Source organism: Pipra filicauda, unplaced genomic scaffold (genome assembly GCF_003945595.2).
Source record: "Pipra filicauda isolate LSUMZ 115617 unplaced genomic scaffold, ASM394559v2 scaffold45_size4122338_pilon, whole genome shotgun sequence".
Lineage (NCBI taxonomy): Eukaryota > Metazoa > Chordata > Aves > Passeriformes > Pipridae > Pipra > Pipra filicauda.
Window position 1 is genome coordinate 1,584,800 of NW_024104598.1, and position 18,096 is coordinate 1,602,895.

Below are 18,096 nucleotides of genomic sequence, written 5' to 3' on the forward strand. Positions count from 1 at the left end.
AGTTTTAAATAAATAAACCTGAAAAAAAAAAAAAACCTGATAGAAAGCTGAATTTCAAGATAAACTAGGAACATTTCTACAACCCCTTCCATCTGCCTCTTCCTGAGCAGATTAGCTTTGGCAAACCTTGGGAGTCACCCAGGATTGCCCAAATCCATTCGCAATATGAGTGTGCCCTTTGGATGCTCCTTATTAGCGTTAGAAATTTTGGCCACTGTGAATCACAGTTTTCTCTGTGGTGCTTAGTGCCCTCATTTCTATTCAGATAGGGCATGTTGGGAGTGAATGTTGAATATTTGTCCCATTATTTCCAGAGGAAGAGCTGAAACACAGGATAGCAAAGGTTTTACCAGGGTCAAATAGAAGAGAATGCACAAGATGAGACTTAGGCTGGTTCTTTAGCCTTCAGTTAGCTCAGATTCTCCTTGTCTTTAAAAACCCAAAGTAACACAATTTTAACAGAAGAGTCAACTCTTCACATAAACGTGAAAACAGCATGCCCATAAGAATAGATTTTTGTTTCTTTGGCTAGATCTGTCATAACCTGGCTTCAGAATATGGATTAGCTTCATTTGCCCTTATGTTACATCTGTTATTTTTTTTTCTAAGATACCCACGAAGTGCTGTCAAAATCCTGAAACCTCATTTTGGAAGATGTTTTTATCTGAATAGTCAGAAGCAGCATATGAACACTTGGAACAACATATTATTGTCTTTTTAAAAAAATACATTTTGATTGGGATAACTACTAATGAAGATTTATTTTAAACTGAGCAATAAGTTAGTATTTATATCCTTCTGGGACAAATGGAATTTGCAGTTCTGCCTTGGTACTTCTTATATATAGTTATGTTTAGGAAATAGAGGAAATGAGATGTTATTGGAAGGGAGAACCCTCTCTCCCCCAAAACTCCAGGGTTTTAAGGATTGTCAATGTAATAACTTGAGATTTTAAGGCTCTTTCTAAACTTTGGGGTATGAAAATATAAATGTAAAGGCTTTATTCAAAAATACAGACAAAAAATAGATTTTGCCTTACGAAACAGCTTGTGTTAGGCTCTTTCCTTGTTTCTGCATTGTATGTGAAGTCTGCTGGAATATTGCATAAAGGTTTGTGAGACTTTAAAAACTTCCACATGAAATCAGTCTTTTTTTCTTTTGAAAATTAATATACTACACATAACAATGAGCCTTCAGTTCAGTGGAAAGCACTGGTTTCAATATAAGTAGAGGGTTTTCTGGTTAAGCTCATAAAACCTGCACATTTATTACTGTAAAAGAAGGGAGCAGAGGTCTTACATCATAATGTGAGAAACTTCCCATGGTTTCTAAGTAAAGGAGCATAGAGTAAGCTTAATTCTGATTTTTGTTTGAGAAAAACTTACATCTTTCACAAGGGTAGCACTAGTTATAGTTTACCCTGTGTATTTGATCTGGCAGAGTTGGACAGGCAGCTTTGGCTGTAGAAAGTTTCCACATTCAAGTGTTTGTGTGATATAGTCAATGTTCAACATATATTAGTGCCCACCTGTGAGTCTCCATTTACAAGTTACAGGATGGAGATATTTTTGGTGGGTTTTTTTGTTTGTTTGTTTTTGTTTCTGGCATATCCTATTCTACTTATACCGGCCAGGGCATGTTTTCTCTCTAGCACTGGCAAGAATAGAAATTGAAATTGCTGTCAAGTGACAAACTCAAAAACTCAAGTGGGTCTGGTGGCCACTGTGGTCAGAACTGTATAATTGCTGTAGGGTATTTTAGAGAATAGAGGAAAATTTGAATAATGCACCTGTGAAAAGCATAGTGAAATGAGAATGAAATAGATGTATTCTGATCCACACATAGGAATTCAGTGAAGCTGTTAATTTTTTATGCATACCTGAGTTTCCTGTTGTAGGAGCTGGGAAGGAACAAGGAGTGTGCAGGTGGGAATGAAAATGATGATGTGCAGTGATGACCTCTACAGAAGTACTTAGAAATCAGTAAATACTTGAAACCACTAGTTGGGCTGATAGGCTTTACTGGTGTAACAAAGCAACTGTTGATAATCTGGTCTGTGACAGTTTTCCATATACAACACTTAGCCAGGATGCCTTCTGCCCACATCTTGCCAGATGATTCATGTTAAGAGGAAGTTTTCAGATAGCTGGCTGAAACATACCTTTTCCTTCTGTGACTATGAGAATGAGAGTGGTGGCACTTGATATATTATGTGTGAACAGAAATTTAATTCTGCAGGGTTGTTGGTTTTTTTTTTCTGATAATCTCCTAATTAGAGGGAAGGAGGAGGAGCCCTGGAGGCTGGCAACCCCTCAGGTCTGGGCTCAGCAGTCCTTGGTTGGCATTTAGGGACATTTCAGAATAAATACCCATTGTATAGGGTGTGGAATTGGTAACACACTTTGATAGTTGACTACACCTGAAATAGTTTAAATGTGGCAATCCAAAATTGCAAATTTATTTGAAACTTTTGGCCGGAAATTTTAATAAGGCTCAGTTTTGGAGACTTCTGGTAATGTTTGCAAGTGAGATAATCACTGTACATGGCTGTCCTTGGTTTTCCTTCTTCTTTTGCACAGCTTTCCCATTTTGGATAGGCAGGAAATGAGAGCATCCAACTGCCATTTTTCCTGCTTTGCTTCTGCTGTGTTGAATGTTGCAGACAAAGCAAATGAGAAATCAGAATCGTCAGCCAAAAAACTATTGTAGCTCACAGTGAAAGAGAAAATATCCACTCCCCTTTGGCAAATCCAGTCTTCTCACATCTGCTTAAAGTGTTTAAGCAATATGTGGACTTGGCCAAGAAAGGGCACATTGAGTCTTGGTGATGATTTGCTGCTGAATGCTGCAATTATAAGGAGGCAACTGTTCTTTGTGTTGGAAACCACCATGATGCAGGTCATTAGGTTTTTGCTTAGAGCCATAGAATCATAGAATGATTTAGGTTGTAAAGGATCTTAAAGATTATCTTGTTCCAACCACCCTGCCATGGGCAGGGATGCCTTCCACTATCCCAGGTTGCTCCAAGCCCGGTCCAACCTGGCCTTGGACACTTCCAGGGACAGGGCAGCCACAGCTTCTCTGGGCAACCTGTGCCAGGACCTCACCACCCTTGCAGGGAAGAATTTCTTCCTAGTGTATAGCTGAGATCTATCCGGGAACTTCACGTCTCTCCTAGGTACACACATGTAAATGGTCTACATGCTGCTACTTCAGAATAGCTTGCTGTCTCCAGCTCCGTGTGCACTGGGGGCATCCTTCTCCATAAAACAACATTTTTGGGTTATAAATAGCTAGTCCTTACATTAATACAGCAGGGGCTAGAGGCAGAATCCATCCTTGGAGCTTTTACCGGTGAAATTCATGAAATGTTACATTGTTGGGAACTCTTCTCTTCAAACAAACAATGTGATTTCTGATTCATTAGACTAATTCAACCAAGATCAGCATTCTTGGCTGAGGCCAGCAGTTCTTGTGTGGGAAGGAGTTTGTATTCTTACCAACACTAAATTTTAGTCATTTCAGCTACAGTCCTGCATTCAGTGTTTCACATTCTTCTGGGATTTCATTAAATTCCTTTCTGTTTCCCTTTTCGAACTCCAGTTTTTTCTTTCAAAATCAACTAATTGCTCACATTTCTGCCATTGCTGTCCCAAAATGTTGTTAATATCACATATACTGTGTAAATGTTAGCATTTGAGTCACTGATATATTTATATCCTTCACTTTCATTCTCTTAGTGAATTCCTTGTACATGCAGTGCTGTACGTCCCCATAGGATCTTATTGTAGTTCTTTACTTTCTGAACATAAAGGGTTTGCTTTTGCTGGAAATGTTCTTGGAATGATGCAGCTTGTCAAGTGCAGGTAGCAGAAATGGTTTGATTCTTTTATGTGGTGTTTATTCTTGGAAAGGTGAACTTTGCTTTTCCAGCAAAGTCCCAAATCACCTGAATAAAAGAGCCACGATGAAAACTTGAAAGGGTTGTCGAGTACTGAGGAAGGAAATGGGTCAAAATTGACGGTCCAATTACACTGAACTGTGGATAAATGAGCCTTTGAACTGCACCGTGCTCCGAGCTCCAAGGTCTGAGCGTTACAGGAAATGTGTTCTTTGGTATCTCCCTGGTTTTTGGAGTATATCATTTACTCAAAGTACTTTGTGTACTTTTTAGTGTATCTCAAAGTATAATAAAGGTTGATAAAAGTTTTGAGTATATCAGTGTTTATAATTGTTGAAATCACAGTGCAGCAATGCCAATAACTCTTCCCACCCCCATAATAGAAGAAAATGTTTTTATTGTTATACTTATGGACAATAAATGAAAGTACCTTGAGAGAAGGTAGGTGTGGAAGGTTTTCTGGCAGCATTTCCTTGTGCTTCTTTATTACTTTGAGAAGGATGGGGAGCTCAGGTCAGGTGCTGGTAGCTCAGGCTCTAAAATGCCACCCAACCCTCACTTGTGTGTTTTTTTGAGGGCAAAAAACCTCAGGAGCTCACAGGGCAGCTGAGTTTTTCACATTTCCTTTTGATGCCTCCATACTGCACAGAATAAAGGTAGTTATACAAGAGCAAATATGGGCTTTGATGTCTGTCTCCTTCCTTATCCAAACAGTGGATGCACTGTTTGGTTGCAGTGTTTCGGGAATTAATAAATTAGTGCTTGAGAGATATTCAAACACAGAGACTCTATTTTATCACTTGCTGATTACTATGGTTCAATAAAAAACCACACACAAAATATCACATTTCCTAAAATGTTGTTCCTTGAAGCCCCTCGAGGCGTCAAAGCTTAGGCTTTTGCATTGAAGTGTTTTGGTCTGGGGTGGGGGCTGGCATCTCTCTGCGTCTTCTAATTATGACAGAAGAACTTCAATGGAAACTTGATGGGAAACTAAGTGTGAGGCCACTGTAAGATCTCTCTTGTGATGTTGAGATACTGTGGAAAACATACCTGACTCATCCAGCCTCTCTGGAGTTCACTTTCTTAGGTAGGATTTGATTCCAGTCTGGTCAAAATTCATTTTATCCCATGCACCATATTCCCATGGTACCCTCTCTCTGAGGGGCAGGATGTGCCTTCAGTGTTCCCTGTCATTTCTGACACGCAGGGAATGTCATGAGCGAACGTTTTTTGGATTCCAGATGGGGCTTACAGTTACAGCTTTAATATTCAACTGTTTGTGTGGCTGGAAACTTTTGCCAGCTGTCAACTTCAGAGCAAGTGGCAATCTACCTTCTCAACCAAATGTGGCCTCTATGTTTATTTTCAGTTTCATGTTTGTTATACCTACTGTAGGTTAAGAATCCTGGCACATAAAATCCTTGACCCTCTAGTAGAATGTGTAGTGATCGCCTCTTGTGGGTAGAGCATTAACTAACCTGGTTCGTGCAAGTGCAAATAACAGAAAACCCCACCCCATGGAATAATCAATTTATAATCAATGTAATAATCCATTTAGAACCTCAGTAACTTAGGGAGTTTCCTACCATGCTTTCCACATAATGAGCAAAAGGACTTCCTACGAGACACAAAGACTTAAGTGTGCTCAAGTGTGGCAGGAGATGAAAGTAAATAATTATTACAGTGTACTTTCTTTTTGTGTTTCCTTTTTTTTTGTTTGTTCTTGAACAGATTGAAAACATAGATGCATGCCTGAGTTTCTTGGCTGCTAAGGGGATTAACATTCAGGGGCTGTCAGCAGAAGGTGAGTGCATTGGTTGTTTAAAATTTGATTTTAAATAAGGAACCTCAATTACTACTTGTAAATGCAACCACAGCATGAAGTGTAAATTAAATTTTTTACAGTCTTTGCTTCTTTTTCCCCCCATCTCAGCGTGAGAGGTAAGTAAAATATATATCTAATCTCTACACAGCTGACTTGTAAAAATAATCAATGAAACGAAATTAGAATTCAGTCACTTTTTTGTTACTTTCTGTTGAAAACCAGAATTTTTTTATCTCAGTTCTAAAATTGACACACTGAGCAGTGTACATTTTACAGATATAAATGAACTACTGGCAGTTGCTTGCTTTTTGAGAAAGAAACTTATTTCCTTTGTCTTGAATTATTCATACCTGAACAACTGTCCTGCTTTCTTCTCTCTTTTAAAGAAAGGTTATTTTTTTAAAAATTTGCTTCCAAATGCATGAAACAATAAAATCCAAATGTTTTGAACCAAAACGAAAAAGAAGACGTTTTGACTTCTAATTTATTGTTCTGTTTTTGAAGAGCACCAGAATGTTTCTGAAACCCAAACATGACTCAATTTGCTATATTCCTTTATACCAGTGCATGATACCTGCCAGTGGTACCTGCTGGCTCAGAAGCTGTTTCACTATTATCTTATTAAGAGATCAAACAGATTTCTGTCATCCTCAGCACCAGCTTTCACTTGTATTTTTATTTAAATATGCTGGAAAAGCAATTGGGTTCAGTAGCTGAATATATTATATAACGTCTCCATCAGTGCTTCACGGAACAAATGTGTGGCATCAGGTGAGATTTCAAGTTACATTTGATGACTGACTCTTCCTGAGCTCATTTTGGAGGAGGAGGTTACAGCATCAAATCGTGCACTTGTGTGCCATTAACTGGAGTGCCTGTATATTTAAAGCCATGTTTTTTTTCCTCTGAAGGAATCCTACAGCTCAAATGAGGAAGGCAGGAAAGGATGTGTGGGTGTGCTGGGCTGACCTGGTCTGGCAGCTGAGCACCACATGGCTGCTGGCTCAGTCCTGGCAGGATGGGGAGAGAATAGGAAGAGCAAAAGTGACAAAACACATGGATCAAAATAAAGGTAGTCTCATGACTGAGGGAAAGAGGAAGAAAAATGCAAAACAAGTAACGCTGAGGCAGTCACTCACCATCTCCCACAAGCAGACAGATGCCCTACCAGGAAGCACCCTCAACACCCTCCCACCACCCATGTCAATGTTTGTGACTGAATGTGATGTCACATGGCATGGGATATCCCTTGGGTGTCAGCTGTCCTGGCTGTGCCTCCTTCCAGCCTCTTGCCCACCTCCATCCTATGCCCCAGGGAAGGTCGGTGCTGGATAAAGAGAAAGCCTTGACACAGTGCATGTACTGCTCAACAGTAGCCAGAGCACTGATGCCTTGTCAACACTGCTTTAGTCACAAATCAAAAACATACCTTATGAGCATGATTTGAAATCTTTGCTGAAACACACTTTTCCTTATTGATGAAAAAAGATGTTAATGGAATGTTTGCCAGATAAACACTTGGATGTACCTGATGGTGAAACCATTGTGTACACAGCTTTTACATATGTACTTACATGTAAAAAACCCATAAAAATAGAAAAAAAAATAAAATTACTGGAAAATTAAAGCTACTATTTAAAAAGAAATCATTAAAAATTACAGTTTAAAATTACACATTAACAGTTTAGCAAATAGCTTAAAACATTCCTTGCTGTCCTCCAAAGGAACTCTCCTAGTCCGTGAGATCTTACAAGTCACTGTAAAATGTGTGTTTGAAATGCAATGTCACTGACTTTGAGGTGGTTTGTAAGTGTGGAAAGCAAAATAGCGCATATTTAGTACACATTGTTCTAAGCTGAATATACCAGAACTAATAGAAGAGGAGGCTGAATGTTAGGTGTATCCTTAAGCTGGTTTAGAACAGCAACAAGTATTTCCTCCAAGGTGAGACTCTACTAAGCTCTGCCCAAGTACAGCATTAAGTGCCTTGATTGCTGAGTTATAATCAGGAGGAGTCTCATGTCAAGAAAAGAAAGTGTGAGCTAAAACTTCAAACAGCAGAAAGTTTATTTACCAGGAAATGATGAAAAAGAAAATGCCACAGAGTCTCTTGTAAAAGCCAATTTTGACCTTGATGTGATATGTATAAATATTGTAAAAATACAATAAATTTCACATTATTTACCTGGCTTGATACAAGGCAAAATCTAAGTGAAATAGCAGAGTAATTGACAAGAAAACTGTCTGGGTGTACAAAGTTGGCAGCGTAGTGTTGCTCACGCTGGGGAAGGGACAGCATGATTAATGTTCATGGTGCTCCTGCCAAGTCTCAAGTCAGACCCAGCAGGATCCATGTTATCCCATGGCTTCACTGATTTGGTGTTTCTTCCTTTCTTTTACACTGTGTAGGAATTAGTGTATTAAATCACGCGGAAGCTAAGAAGGGACCCATAATGTTTGCTGCCAACACACAAATGAGAACATTTACTGGCTCCACCACTAACACTGAAGGAAGAGAGTGACAACTAGAGAGGGGAGGGAAGGAACTATTTTTTTATAAAATAAAAGACTTTGAATGCAACAATAAAGAAAATTTTTTTTTTTACTCATTCCTGAACTGTGCTGAGGAACACAGAATCATTTAAAATGAAGAGTGCCATTTCCAAACAAGCCAGTGTTTCTGTGCAAGCTGCCAAGACCTGCTAGGTCAATGCAAATAATTTATTTACTTCGCTGGCAGATCCTCATCTAGGAGGAAAGAAAAGGCTGTGATTGCTTCCAAACAGGAATAATCATTGAAGTCTCCTGGAATGCTTAAGAACATGTATTTTTCAATAGTACAGTTTTAGTGTGCAGGGAAGTTAATGAGTCAAAGCTGGAATTTGGATGACTCCTAAATGTTGAAATAATTTGGAACTTCATGTGTCATATCCTTCCAGTATTGAAAAGTCCAGCTTTGATATATGTGTGTACCACTTAGACATAGTCCATTTTTATGGATTTATGCAGTGGAGATCCTAAGGATCTGCAATCACTGATGATGACCATGTTATTATGCTAGAAGCAGGTCCCCTTCCCCAGCAACGTGGAGGCAAAATGCATTCCCTTATCAAAGATTTTTAGATCCTAATATCCCCTTTGTAAAGAAAACTATGGAGACAATTAATTTCCCTTCTTGCTGCAGTTTTTTATTGTCCATTGCTTTGAGCTGTCTCTCCACACCCACGCTCTTAAAATTGTCTCCACACTGAGCAAGGTTTTAGACTCTTGGAATTGCAGCTGCCCAGCAAAGCTAGCTCTCCTTCCATGCAATATTTCCTTCCTGCCAAGATTTTGAAGATTATGGAGGACGTAAATGTGGAGTAGAAACTCAAACTGATGTCCTAGATAGCAGCTGCACCTCTTCTGGGTTGCAGATTAGCTGGATAATGATCAGCTGCACAAATCGTAGAACCATAAAATGATGAAAGAAAATGCCTCTCTAGATTTTGGAACAACCACAGTTCAAGCTTTTGCCTTTGAAATGACATTCACGCTTCTGTAGGTAAATGGAGTTCGGTGTACACAGTCCACAGTACTGCGGTTCCCCTCTCTTCAGAGCAGAGGTGTTCTCCCAGCAGATCCACATCCTTTTTGTGTTGGGGACCCCAGAGCTGGATGCAGCACTGCAGGGTGGGGACTCACCAGAGCAGAGCAGAGGGGCAGAATCCCCTCCCTCCACCTGCTGCCCACACTGCTTTGGGTGCAACCCAGGACACGGTTGGTTTCTGGGCTGTGAGTGCATATGTCTGGGTCATGTTGATCTTCCTGTCAACCAATGCCCCTAACAGCCTTCCCTCCTCAAGGCTGCTCTCAATCCATCCTCTGGTCAGCCTTTCTTTACCTTTTCTCTGTCCTGAACTTTTTCTTTTTTACATTTCTACCAAGCCCAGTGATTTTTGTGAATACAGAGAAGGATGGTTGGCAAGTTACAGGGGTGAAATTCCAGCTGTACGGGAAACAAGCAGCAACAGAGATATTCCAGGGTGAAAATTTCCAAAGAGTAGATTTGTGGGAATTCCTGTGAAAACCAAGTTCCAATTCCCTCTCAAATATCCAGTGTTTGTTTCCAATATCCAAGACAGTAATTTTTGGCTCCAGATTTAAAATGGATGGGTCACATCCTTGTCCTTATCTAAGTCAATACGAATATCAGAGCTGACCATGGACTGGAGGGGACTTGAAGCAGGAAGCAGTTGAGACTATGCTGATGGGCAGAGCGCAGTGAGGCTGCAGTACTCTTTGAAATACTCTTTTTGTACAAAGTGCAGGGGTGAACTGCCAGGAGAATTACCTCAGTCTCAAAGATAAGAGAAACATGGCTACCTCTGAAAGTCTGGTTTGAAATATTTTGCTTCAAATCCAGAGGGAAAGAGACTGCTTTAACTCATTAAAGGGGTTTTTCTTTCGATTATCGTATTTTGGTCACCTTAGAAAAAAAGTCAAAAGCAGGTTGCTCTTCTGATAAATACAACAGAAGACAGGCAGCCATAGAAAACCACAGATTTTAGGTGGGTTATTGTTATAGTTGCCTCTCATTTCATATGGAAATCAGTTTCCAGTTGATTATAGCTTTGCTAAGTTTAAAAAAGCAGGCCCATGGTAATTTCTTTTATCTTCTGGCCTGTATTTGTGCAGTTAAGCTTCCCAGTGCCTCTGGGTCTGTTTAGTTATGCTTCAACCTGTGATTAAATGCTACTTTCCTTACAATTCCCATGAGTAATTTGAGTTCTTTACTGGAGATAAGGAGATCCTTTTTAGTGTGCTCTGCTGTCTTTTGTGTCTGTTTTACTTTATTGTCTACTGCCATCCCTGTCCTTCCTAGCTAAGCAAAGATTATTGAAGAGAACCTGCAGATTAGAGAAGGAACCTGCCTGATGCTGATGGCAGTGGGAGAAGGTTGTGTTTGTGCATGGCACTGCGTGGGAGCAGGAGTGTACTGGGAGAAGGGGAAAAAGGCAGGATTAATTGGGACCCTACTGTTCAGGAAGAGACTAAAACTGGCCAAGAAAACAAAGAGTGAAAATGTCTGCTGAAGGGCACTGGGAGTGATAATCCTTTGAACAAGGGAGTGAGGAGACAGTGATGGGAGAGAGCACTGAGGGGCCAGACTGCAGGGAGATAAAAATGGATAAGGAAATTGCGCCAAGAAGTGTGAAGGGAAAGGAATATCCTGGGCCTGGGTGTGATGGCAGGGCCACTTAGGGAAGGTCTAGGATTCTCTGAGGACATGGGCTGAAACAAATTTAAGAATGGAAGTAATTTCTGTTGGTGGTTCGGAAGAAAAAGTAGATTGAGGTGCAGGTAGACAAGGAGACTGAAGCTAGAAGCTGGTACAGAAAGGAAAGCAACAGTTTTAAGCTGTGAACCTGAGATTTGCTTGGTAAAGTGTTTAGGATTAAGAGCAGGAGCTTGTTTATACAGCCAAGATGAGCAACATGAGCAGAAATGTGGCTGGGAGAGGGAGTAGAGGATAGAGCAGAACCCATCACAAACTCAGAGCAACCTTTCAGCCAGAACTGGGAACAGAAATCAAAATTCTGGTTCTTGCCTTTATGTCTTGCCACATGTCCTTTTCTTCCCATCTTGCACTAACCCACACAGAGGGATATAAAAGCATAGGGCAGCAGTAAGCTGTATTTGTTCCAGTGCTCTGTATAGCACACAGAAGTTCAGCTGTTTGATGTACCTTTCTTAATTCACTTTTTAAATTTAGGAAATTAAACACGCTTAAACATAATTAAATCATGGCACATTAAGGTTGTCTGCAAGACAGTTTGCACTTTTGCATATTAATTATCAACTGCATGGTCTGATAAACCTCTTCATCTTTTTATTTCTGTTTGCTTTTACATTTTTGCATTTGATACTACATAAAAGAACAGGATGACATTTAGGAATTGAAAAGTTTATGCATTCAATGTCAAGCTTTCTTTAGGTGTGTTGGGTATATATTCCTTATCAGCCAGTGATAGTATCAAGCTGGTAATTATCTATTTTAATACAGTTATTTCACCCATAGTCATATTTTCTAGTGCAAAATTTGCATCAGACTTCCTTAGTGGAAATTATTAGTGTGATATTCCAGAAATTATATAGTACAGTGTGAGAACTAAGTAGTTTTTCTTCCTTGTGCAAATTTAGGACTGAGAAATCATTTACAGTGTGCTGTCATTAATACACTTGTTTTTGTGGGGGTTCTGTTTTGGGTTTTTTAGTTACTTTAGTGTAAAGGAAAAATTTAAAGGAACTAAAGGAACTTGCTTTTGAAGCAGACTGGCATTACCACAGACTATAGCAGAAATGTGAGATATCGCTCAGTCACCGCAGGGAAGAAATTAGTTATTTATTTTTTGTTGGTGCTCACTGGTAATCAACTGTAATGCCAATTAGATGTGCAGAAAGAAACTTGTCCTAAAGGATATCCCAAAGGAAGTTGGTTCAGACAGAGTTCTGGGGCTGACCCACTGTACTGTCAGAGAGAAAAAAATCACTGGTGGCTGACAAGTGACCTCTGATCATTGCCTTGCAGAAATCAGGAATGGGAATCTAAAGGCCATCTTGGGCCTTTTCTTCAGTTTATCTCGATACAAGCAACAGCAACAGCAGCCACACCACCATCCATCCCAGCAGGCTCCCCCAGTATCCCAGCAAGCAGGGCCTCCATCCCAGTGCCAGGCTGGGGTTCCAGCTCCACTCCACACTCCGTGCCAACAGCCCCCGCAAGCTGCGCAGCATCAGTTCAAAGCACAACCAGAAATGCAGTCCAGGTGGGGAAGTTTCCTTTGAGTTGTTTTTTTCATTGTTTATCTCTTTTTTTGCTTCTCATTAAAGGTCTTGAAAAGCCAAAGAAACTCCTTTCTTTAGTTCTTCTCTAGAAAAAAGTGTGTTGGAAATGGAATGCTGAGTAGCAGTTGACTTCGTGCCTTTGGAAATCAAAACAGATGTGTTTAAATATGTTCTCAGTGCTAGAAATCTGCAGCCCAATGGGTGTAACATACCTGCTAGACCAAGGAACCACAGTGTTTTTAAATGATGTTTTTCTCACTATTTCTTTTGCTTCTTTCTAGTCACAAAGCTTGCACATTGTTGCCCTTACAGAACATCTTTTTTTAGGCATATGAAAACCAGTTCTCAGATTACAAGAGTTTCAGTCCCTACTAAGAAGTGGAAGGCTCTGACAGTGGTAAAAGAAATAAAGCTCATAACACCTGGTGGCAATCAAAATCAAATCTAGGCTGCTTGGTCAAAAATAATATGCTGCTGGCTTTACATGAAAAATAATTTTCATAATTGGTGTTTGTTGGCGCTCCTAGATCAGAGTATGGATGAATAGAAAGGGTCTTTGTTTTCTGAATGTCTTTAATACTAGGAGTGCTCTGTCCAGGTTAGAATAAAAACAATTTATGAAACTGTACCACAGTGAATGCATGTACAGCCTTCTGCTGGTCTGACCCTTCCACTGCTGAGACAGTGAGGGATTAGTGGAGATGAGTGGGCAGAATTAAAAGCTGAAGCCATATTTGCACAATTACTGAAGTATGAAGGTTTTTTGTTTTTACATATCTCAAATTAAGGTGTATTTGTGGTCATACATACTGAGGTGAACACTGGCTTAGTTGCTGCTTTATGAGGAATATGAACAGTTTAACTGGAGCCTTCCAACTGAGACTATTCAGAGCTTTTTTGGGTTTTGCTTCTGTGTCTTTCTTCACAAATTATGCTCATTTGGGTGCAAGGAATAGCTTTGTGTAATTGAAAAACATGATCTTGCTACAGCATTTATAAGCATGTACAGGAAATAATTAGCACAAAACAAAGATGTGTTTGAACATATTTCTGCAACTTTTCTGTCAAAAGCATGTGGAGATCCATGAACATTACTCTGATACTTTCAGTCTATTGTGTGGATCAGACTGGGTTTCAAATGACTGAAATATATACATCCTGAAGATCTTAAATGTCATGTTTTCGTAGTATATCCAAAAGTGCTGAGATTCTGCAGAAAATACGTATAGTAAAGGATTGAGTTGGAAAAGAGGAATAAAGTTGGGGGTTGCATGCAGATTTGCACGTTCATTACTCTGTAAAAATTACTTAATTTCAAATTGTAGGAGTTTTGACCTGAAGTCACACTTGGGCAAGAAGGTTTTTATTCCTGTGAAATTCGTCAAAGCTCTTTCCTCCCTAAAGCAGGTTACTAGGTTCAGTGGCTTAAAAAAGAATTTTCTTTGTTCACTGTTATCTTCCGCTTTTTCTTTCCTGTCACAGTGCATCTCCCAGGGACTCATCTCAAAGCAAAATCATCCGATTCACTCTTGGTCAGAAAAGGTCTTCTAGGTTAGCATTTCTTCATCTTCTGCAAAGCATGAATAATCCTTTTGCAATAATTCTGGATGCATGTTTAGGTTTCCTGTTGAAAACAGTTTGTAACTAGGTGTTTACAAACAGCTGAAATGTGAAAGTTTTAGATGGATTTAATTTTTTTCTCTCTCTCTCTTTTTTTTTTTTTTTTTTTTTTTTTTTTTTTTTTTTTTTTTTTTTTTTTTTTTTTTTTTTGAGATGTGGAATGCATTTTGGCCTGCAAGAAAATAATTTGATTTTCTTGTTCTTATGAGCTTTTGCTTTTGAGAACAAAACATGGTTCTGGGAGTTCTTGCCCCACTATACTAATTATATTTTGATCTGCATTATTGGAATCATAGAATGTTTTGCGTTGGAAGTGACCTTAAAGATCATCTAGTTCCAACCCCCATCTGAGTTGCATCAGGTCTTAGCTAGTGAGGAGAACATCACATGCATGATACGAGCCAGACAGCACCATGTGGGTCTGTCTCATCAGAGCTCCTGCACTGCCCAGGGTCTCGCATTGAGCACATGTAATCTCCCTCAAAGTGATTATTAGATTTCAGTCAGTCTTTTTCCTGGCTCCCAGCATGACTTGCATGCTAGCTCATCTGACCATCTCATCTCAGTGATCATAAGGGTTACTGTGTTATTAATCATGTTTATTTTACTACTATATTTAAATGTTCAAATAGAATATAGTTTTACATTGGTACCCTTTTTGCTAAGCTTGTGAATTATAACTTATGATCTTTATTCAGTTTGTCTAGATTGTTATTTCTGCTGTAAAATTCAGATTTGTTTCCCGCGTTTTATTTCTTTTATGATAACAGTGAAACCCTGCAGAATAACCCCTGTTGAAAAGTTCCATGCTTCCTTTTCATGTTCTCCCTTGATCATAATTATGGTTTGACAGTCCATATTTGCCTATCAGAGGTGCTGAGGAGTAGTAAAGGAGAGTGTTCTCCAAGCTCAGTACCTTGTCTCTAATAGCAAGAACCTGGAAACGTCTCTCAAAACCTGTTTTTCCCCCTTAGATTTCACAGGCACTGCTGTGAATTATCTTGACCTAATACCAAAAGCAGGGGCTTAAAACCAGTCAGTTCTATGGAGGGAAAAAAAGTCTTAAGAGAAAGGATATCTTCAAGGGTGCTTTTAGCACAGAGGTTTTTTATTCTTGGTGTGTTTTTACTTGCAGTGACAATACTGACTTGGATGGAAAACTTGTCACTTCTTAAGTGGTCACTTGGTTTGAGTAGCTTTATTTATTTTCGAATGTGACAGATTTGCAAAACCTGTGTGGGCATGTGTGGAGGGAGCCTTTTCTTATCCATCAGTACGGGAACATTGTCCCTTCCCTCCTGCCAACCTTTGCTGGAAGACTCCCCTCCCATACTGGGGCTCTCCTGGGGCGGTTGGTCCATACTCAGTGTTTCAAAACTGGGTGGTAACTTTAAGCTGATGTGTAGGAAACCTAGCTCGTTTCCTGTCAAACAAAGTAAACTTTTAATGAACTTTCTTGTCTTGGTGACTTTCAAGTTCTCAGGAACAGTGTTTGTCACTGGTTGCCCTCTGCTCCTTGCCCTGTGGTCTCCTCTACAGTGGATGAAGCATGTTCCCATGTCCACCTTGCTGCAATGATGAGTATGGACAACTTTCTAGCACCCCCCAGTGTTGAAAAAGGCTGGATTAATTGAGATGCTCTTCTAAAAGGTTTCAGCAAAGTCAACCTCAGAACCATGATGTGCTGTGCCGGATCTGTGGTGGTTTGAGTTTGTAAATTAATTGGGTTTGTATTTGAATGATACCCTTATGTCTTATACTCTTTTGAGCTTCAAAAGCACGTGCATGCAGCTGCTGACATTTTTGCTTTTTCTCTTCATGTTTCTTTTCATATTTTCTATTTTTTCACTGGTCTCGAGGAAGTGAATTTATTTAGGAAGCCCTGCCAGGTTCCTTCCTGGCTTCTCTTCCTGCTCAGAGGCACAATTGTGATTTGATGGGTTGCATCCCTATTCTCTCTGACAACTGTGACTTCTTCATTTTACCTTGTTATTGGCACAAATTATTTAAATAGTTAGATTTTTGTGTTTTATACAAAGATTCTACCACACAGAAAATACAAAGAAGGCAAAGAGTGGTCCCTTCCAGTGCTACTGTAGCTGATGGGAACTGGTTCTGTCTTTCAGTCTTTAATGGGATACCCTTGCTCTTCAAGGCAGCAAGCTGTTTCACTAAGTCCTCAGTATGCATTTTGAGCAACTACCAAATCTTTAATTTTTTAATATTTCATCTGTTTGGTACATACATATGTACTTGTTAGTGCACAAAATACAGTACAAACATGAGAACTTTACGTATGAACGTTGTCTTTGAAGGACTCAAGCACACATAGTGTTCCTGGATGTGATGTCAGTGGCTTTCCTAATTCTATTGGGCTTTTTAGAAAAGTCTTCCCCCTCTGTTTTGCCCTGAAAAGCATGAAAGCTTGTCTACTTACTCTAGAATCCTAAGTACTTTTTTTTCTAGTTAATCAGCTAAATCTGGTTAATACAGGCTATGGTAAGAAAATGCTGGAAGAGACAGATGCCCAGTTTAAACCAGAAGCTTATACCAGCTCACTGGTAATGTAGTTGCTCTAAGACGGGGTGCCTAAACTTTGTGTGATTTTTACAGGCTCAGATAATTAAGTTAAAGCTTTGCTGGGCTTGGCTGCTGAGTTTTATAGCTTTCAGAGTAGAGATTTGATGTGCTTCTCTATAAGGGAAAAGGCAGCCAGATTCCATCTCATTGATATTTTCAAAATAGAGGTAGCCTTTATATGTCCAGCACTCCGGTTTAAGAACAGTAGTGACTCACTTAGTTTTAGCCTTGTACTAGTGGTATTGCTCCACTGAATTTACCTGTAACTGTTTCTGATTCACAAGATTTATGGCAAGTGACCGTTAATTTTGGCTCAGGGGTTTTTTATGATGTAAAACCATTCAGACTGTAGCTTGTTTGACATATACTTTTCATCTAAGATGATTCTTTGATTTGTTCTTATGGAAGTAGAAAGATGCTTATGAGTGTATACTTGTTCTATTGACCCTTTTATTTTCAGCTTAGGCATGGTATCCCATGCGTTTTTAAGTATGTTTAATCATGCTGTAATTCTTTCATCAGACTTCCAGGTCCCACCACGAGGGTGTCCACTGCTGGCAGCGAGGCCAAAGCTCGTGGTTCTATTAGTGCCAACAACCGACGCAGCCAGAGCTTTAACAATTACGACAAATCTAAGCCTGGACTTCCCCCTCCAACCCCAACAAGTAGCAATGACAAAGGTAAGCACTTGAGATTTTAGCATCCTCAGATTTTTCTTTGTAGTGACTTCGTTTGGGGGAATTTCAATTTTCCATTAATCTCTGGAAGTTGTATGTTGTATCTGAAAGCTGTATGTTGTAAACGTGACACCTACAATCCAAAAACCAGCTGGCTTTTCTTGAAAAAGCTATAGTCCTCCTTTAATTTAACTGCAGTTGTGGCTTGCTGTCCTGAAGGTACATCCAAAAAAGAACTCCAAAAAAACCTGGCACTGGTGAACCATATTTTTTCATTTCACTTCAAGCACAGATAAGGGGGAATGAATTAATCATAAAATAAGACATTTTGATTAGTAGTTTGACAAGAATGAAAAATGGTGACTTAAGATTTCTTCCATGTTTTTATAGGATAAATAGTTCCATTTGCTTTCATATCCTTCACTATTGTGGAAGTTCCCTTAAGTTACAGAAGTACACGACTTAAATCTAATTTCAAAATCATATAGCGCTGTGTTTGAAGGCATGAATGTGTTATATGTTATAAATGTTGCAGTGAAATGACGTCTGTGGCAGTGCACCAGGAACACTCAGTGCCGTGCTGTGTCTGAAGCGGAGCTTTTTTGAATGACATTTACTGAGTTTGTGTCCATTCAGTAATTTAGTGATCTGACAGCATTCAT

The 18,096-nt window shown here is 39.5% G+C and overlaps 1 protein-coding gene across 9 annotated transcripts in view; it reads left to right on the forward strand.

Moving 5' to 3' along the window:
* Nucleotides 1-18,096, forward strand: part of NAV2 (neuron navigator 2) — a 391,388-nt gene that overhangs the window by 247,959 nt on the left and 125,333 nt on the right. For 5 of the 9 annotated variants that reach the window (XM_039385983.1, XM_027732440.2, XM_039385980.1 and 2 more), the window contains 3 exons: nt 5,636-5,708; nt 12,301-12,538; nt 17,280-17,437. In XM_039385983.1, the coding sequence (XP_039241917.1) occupies nt 5,636-5,708; nt 12,301-12,538; nt 17,280-17,437 (469 nt within the window). Of the gene's footprint in view, nt 1-5,635; nt 5,709-12,300; nt 12,539-14,039; nt 14,109-17,279; nt 17,438-18,096 lie in introns of all 9 variants that reach the window. The other 4 variants (XM_039385979.1, XM_027732427.2, XM_027732428.2 and 1 more) reach the window with 1 other exon arrangement.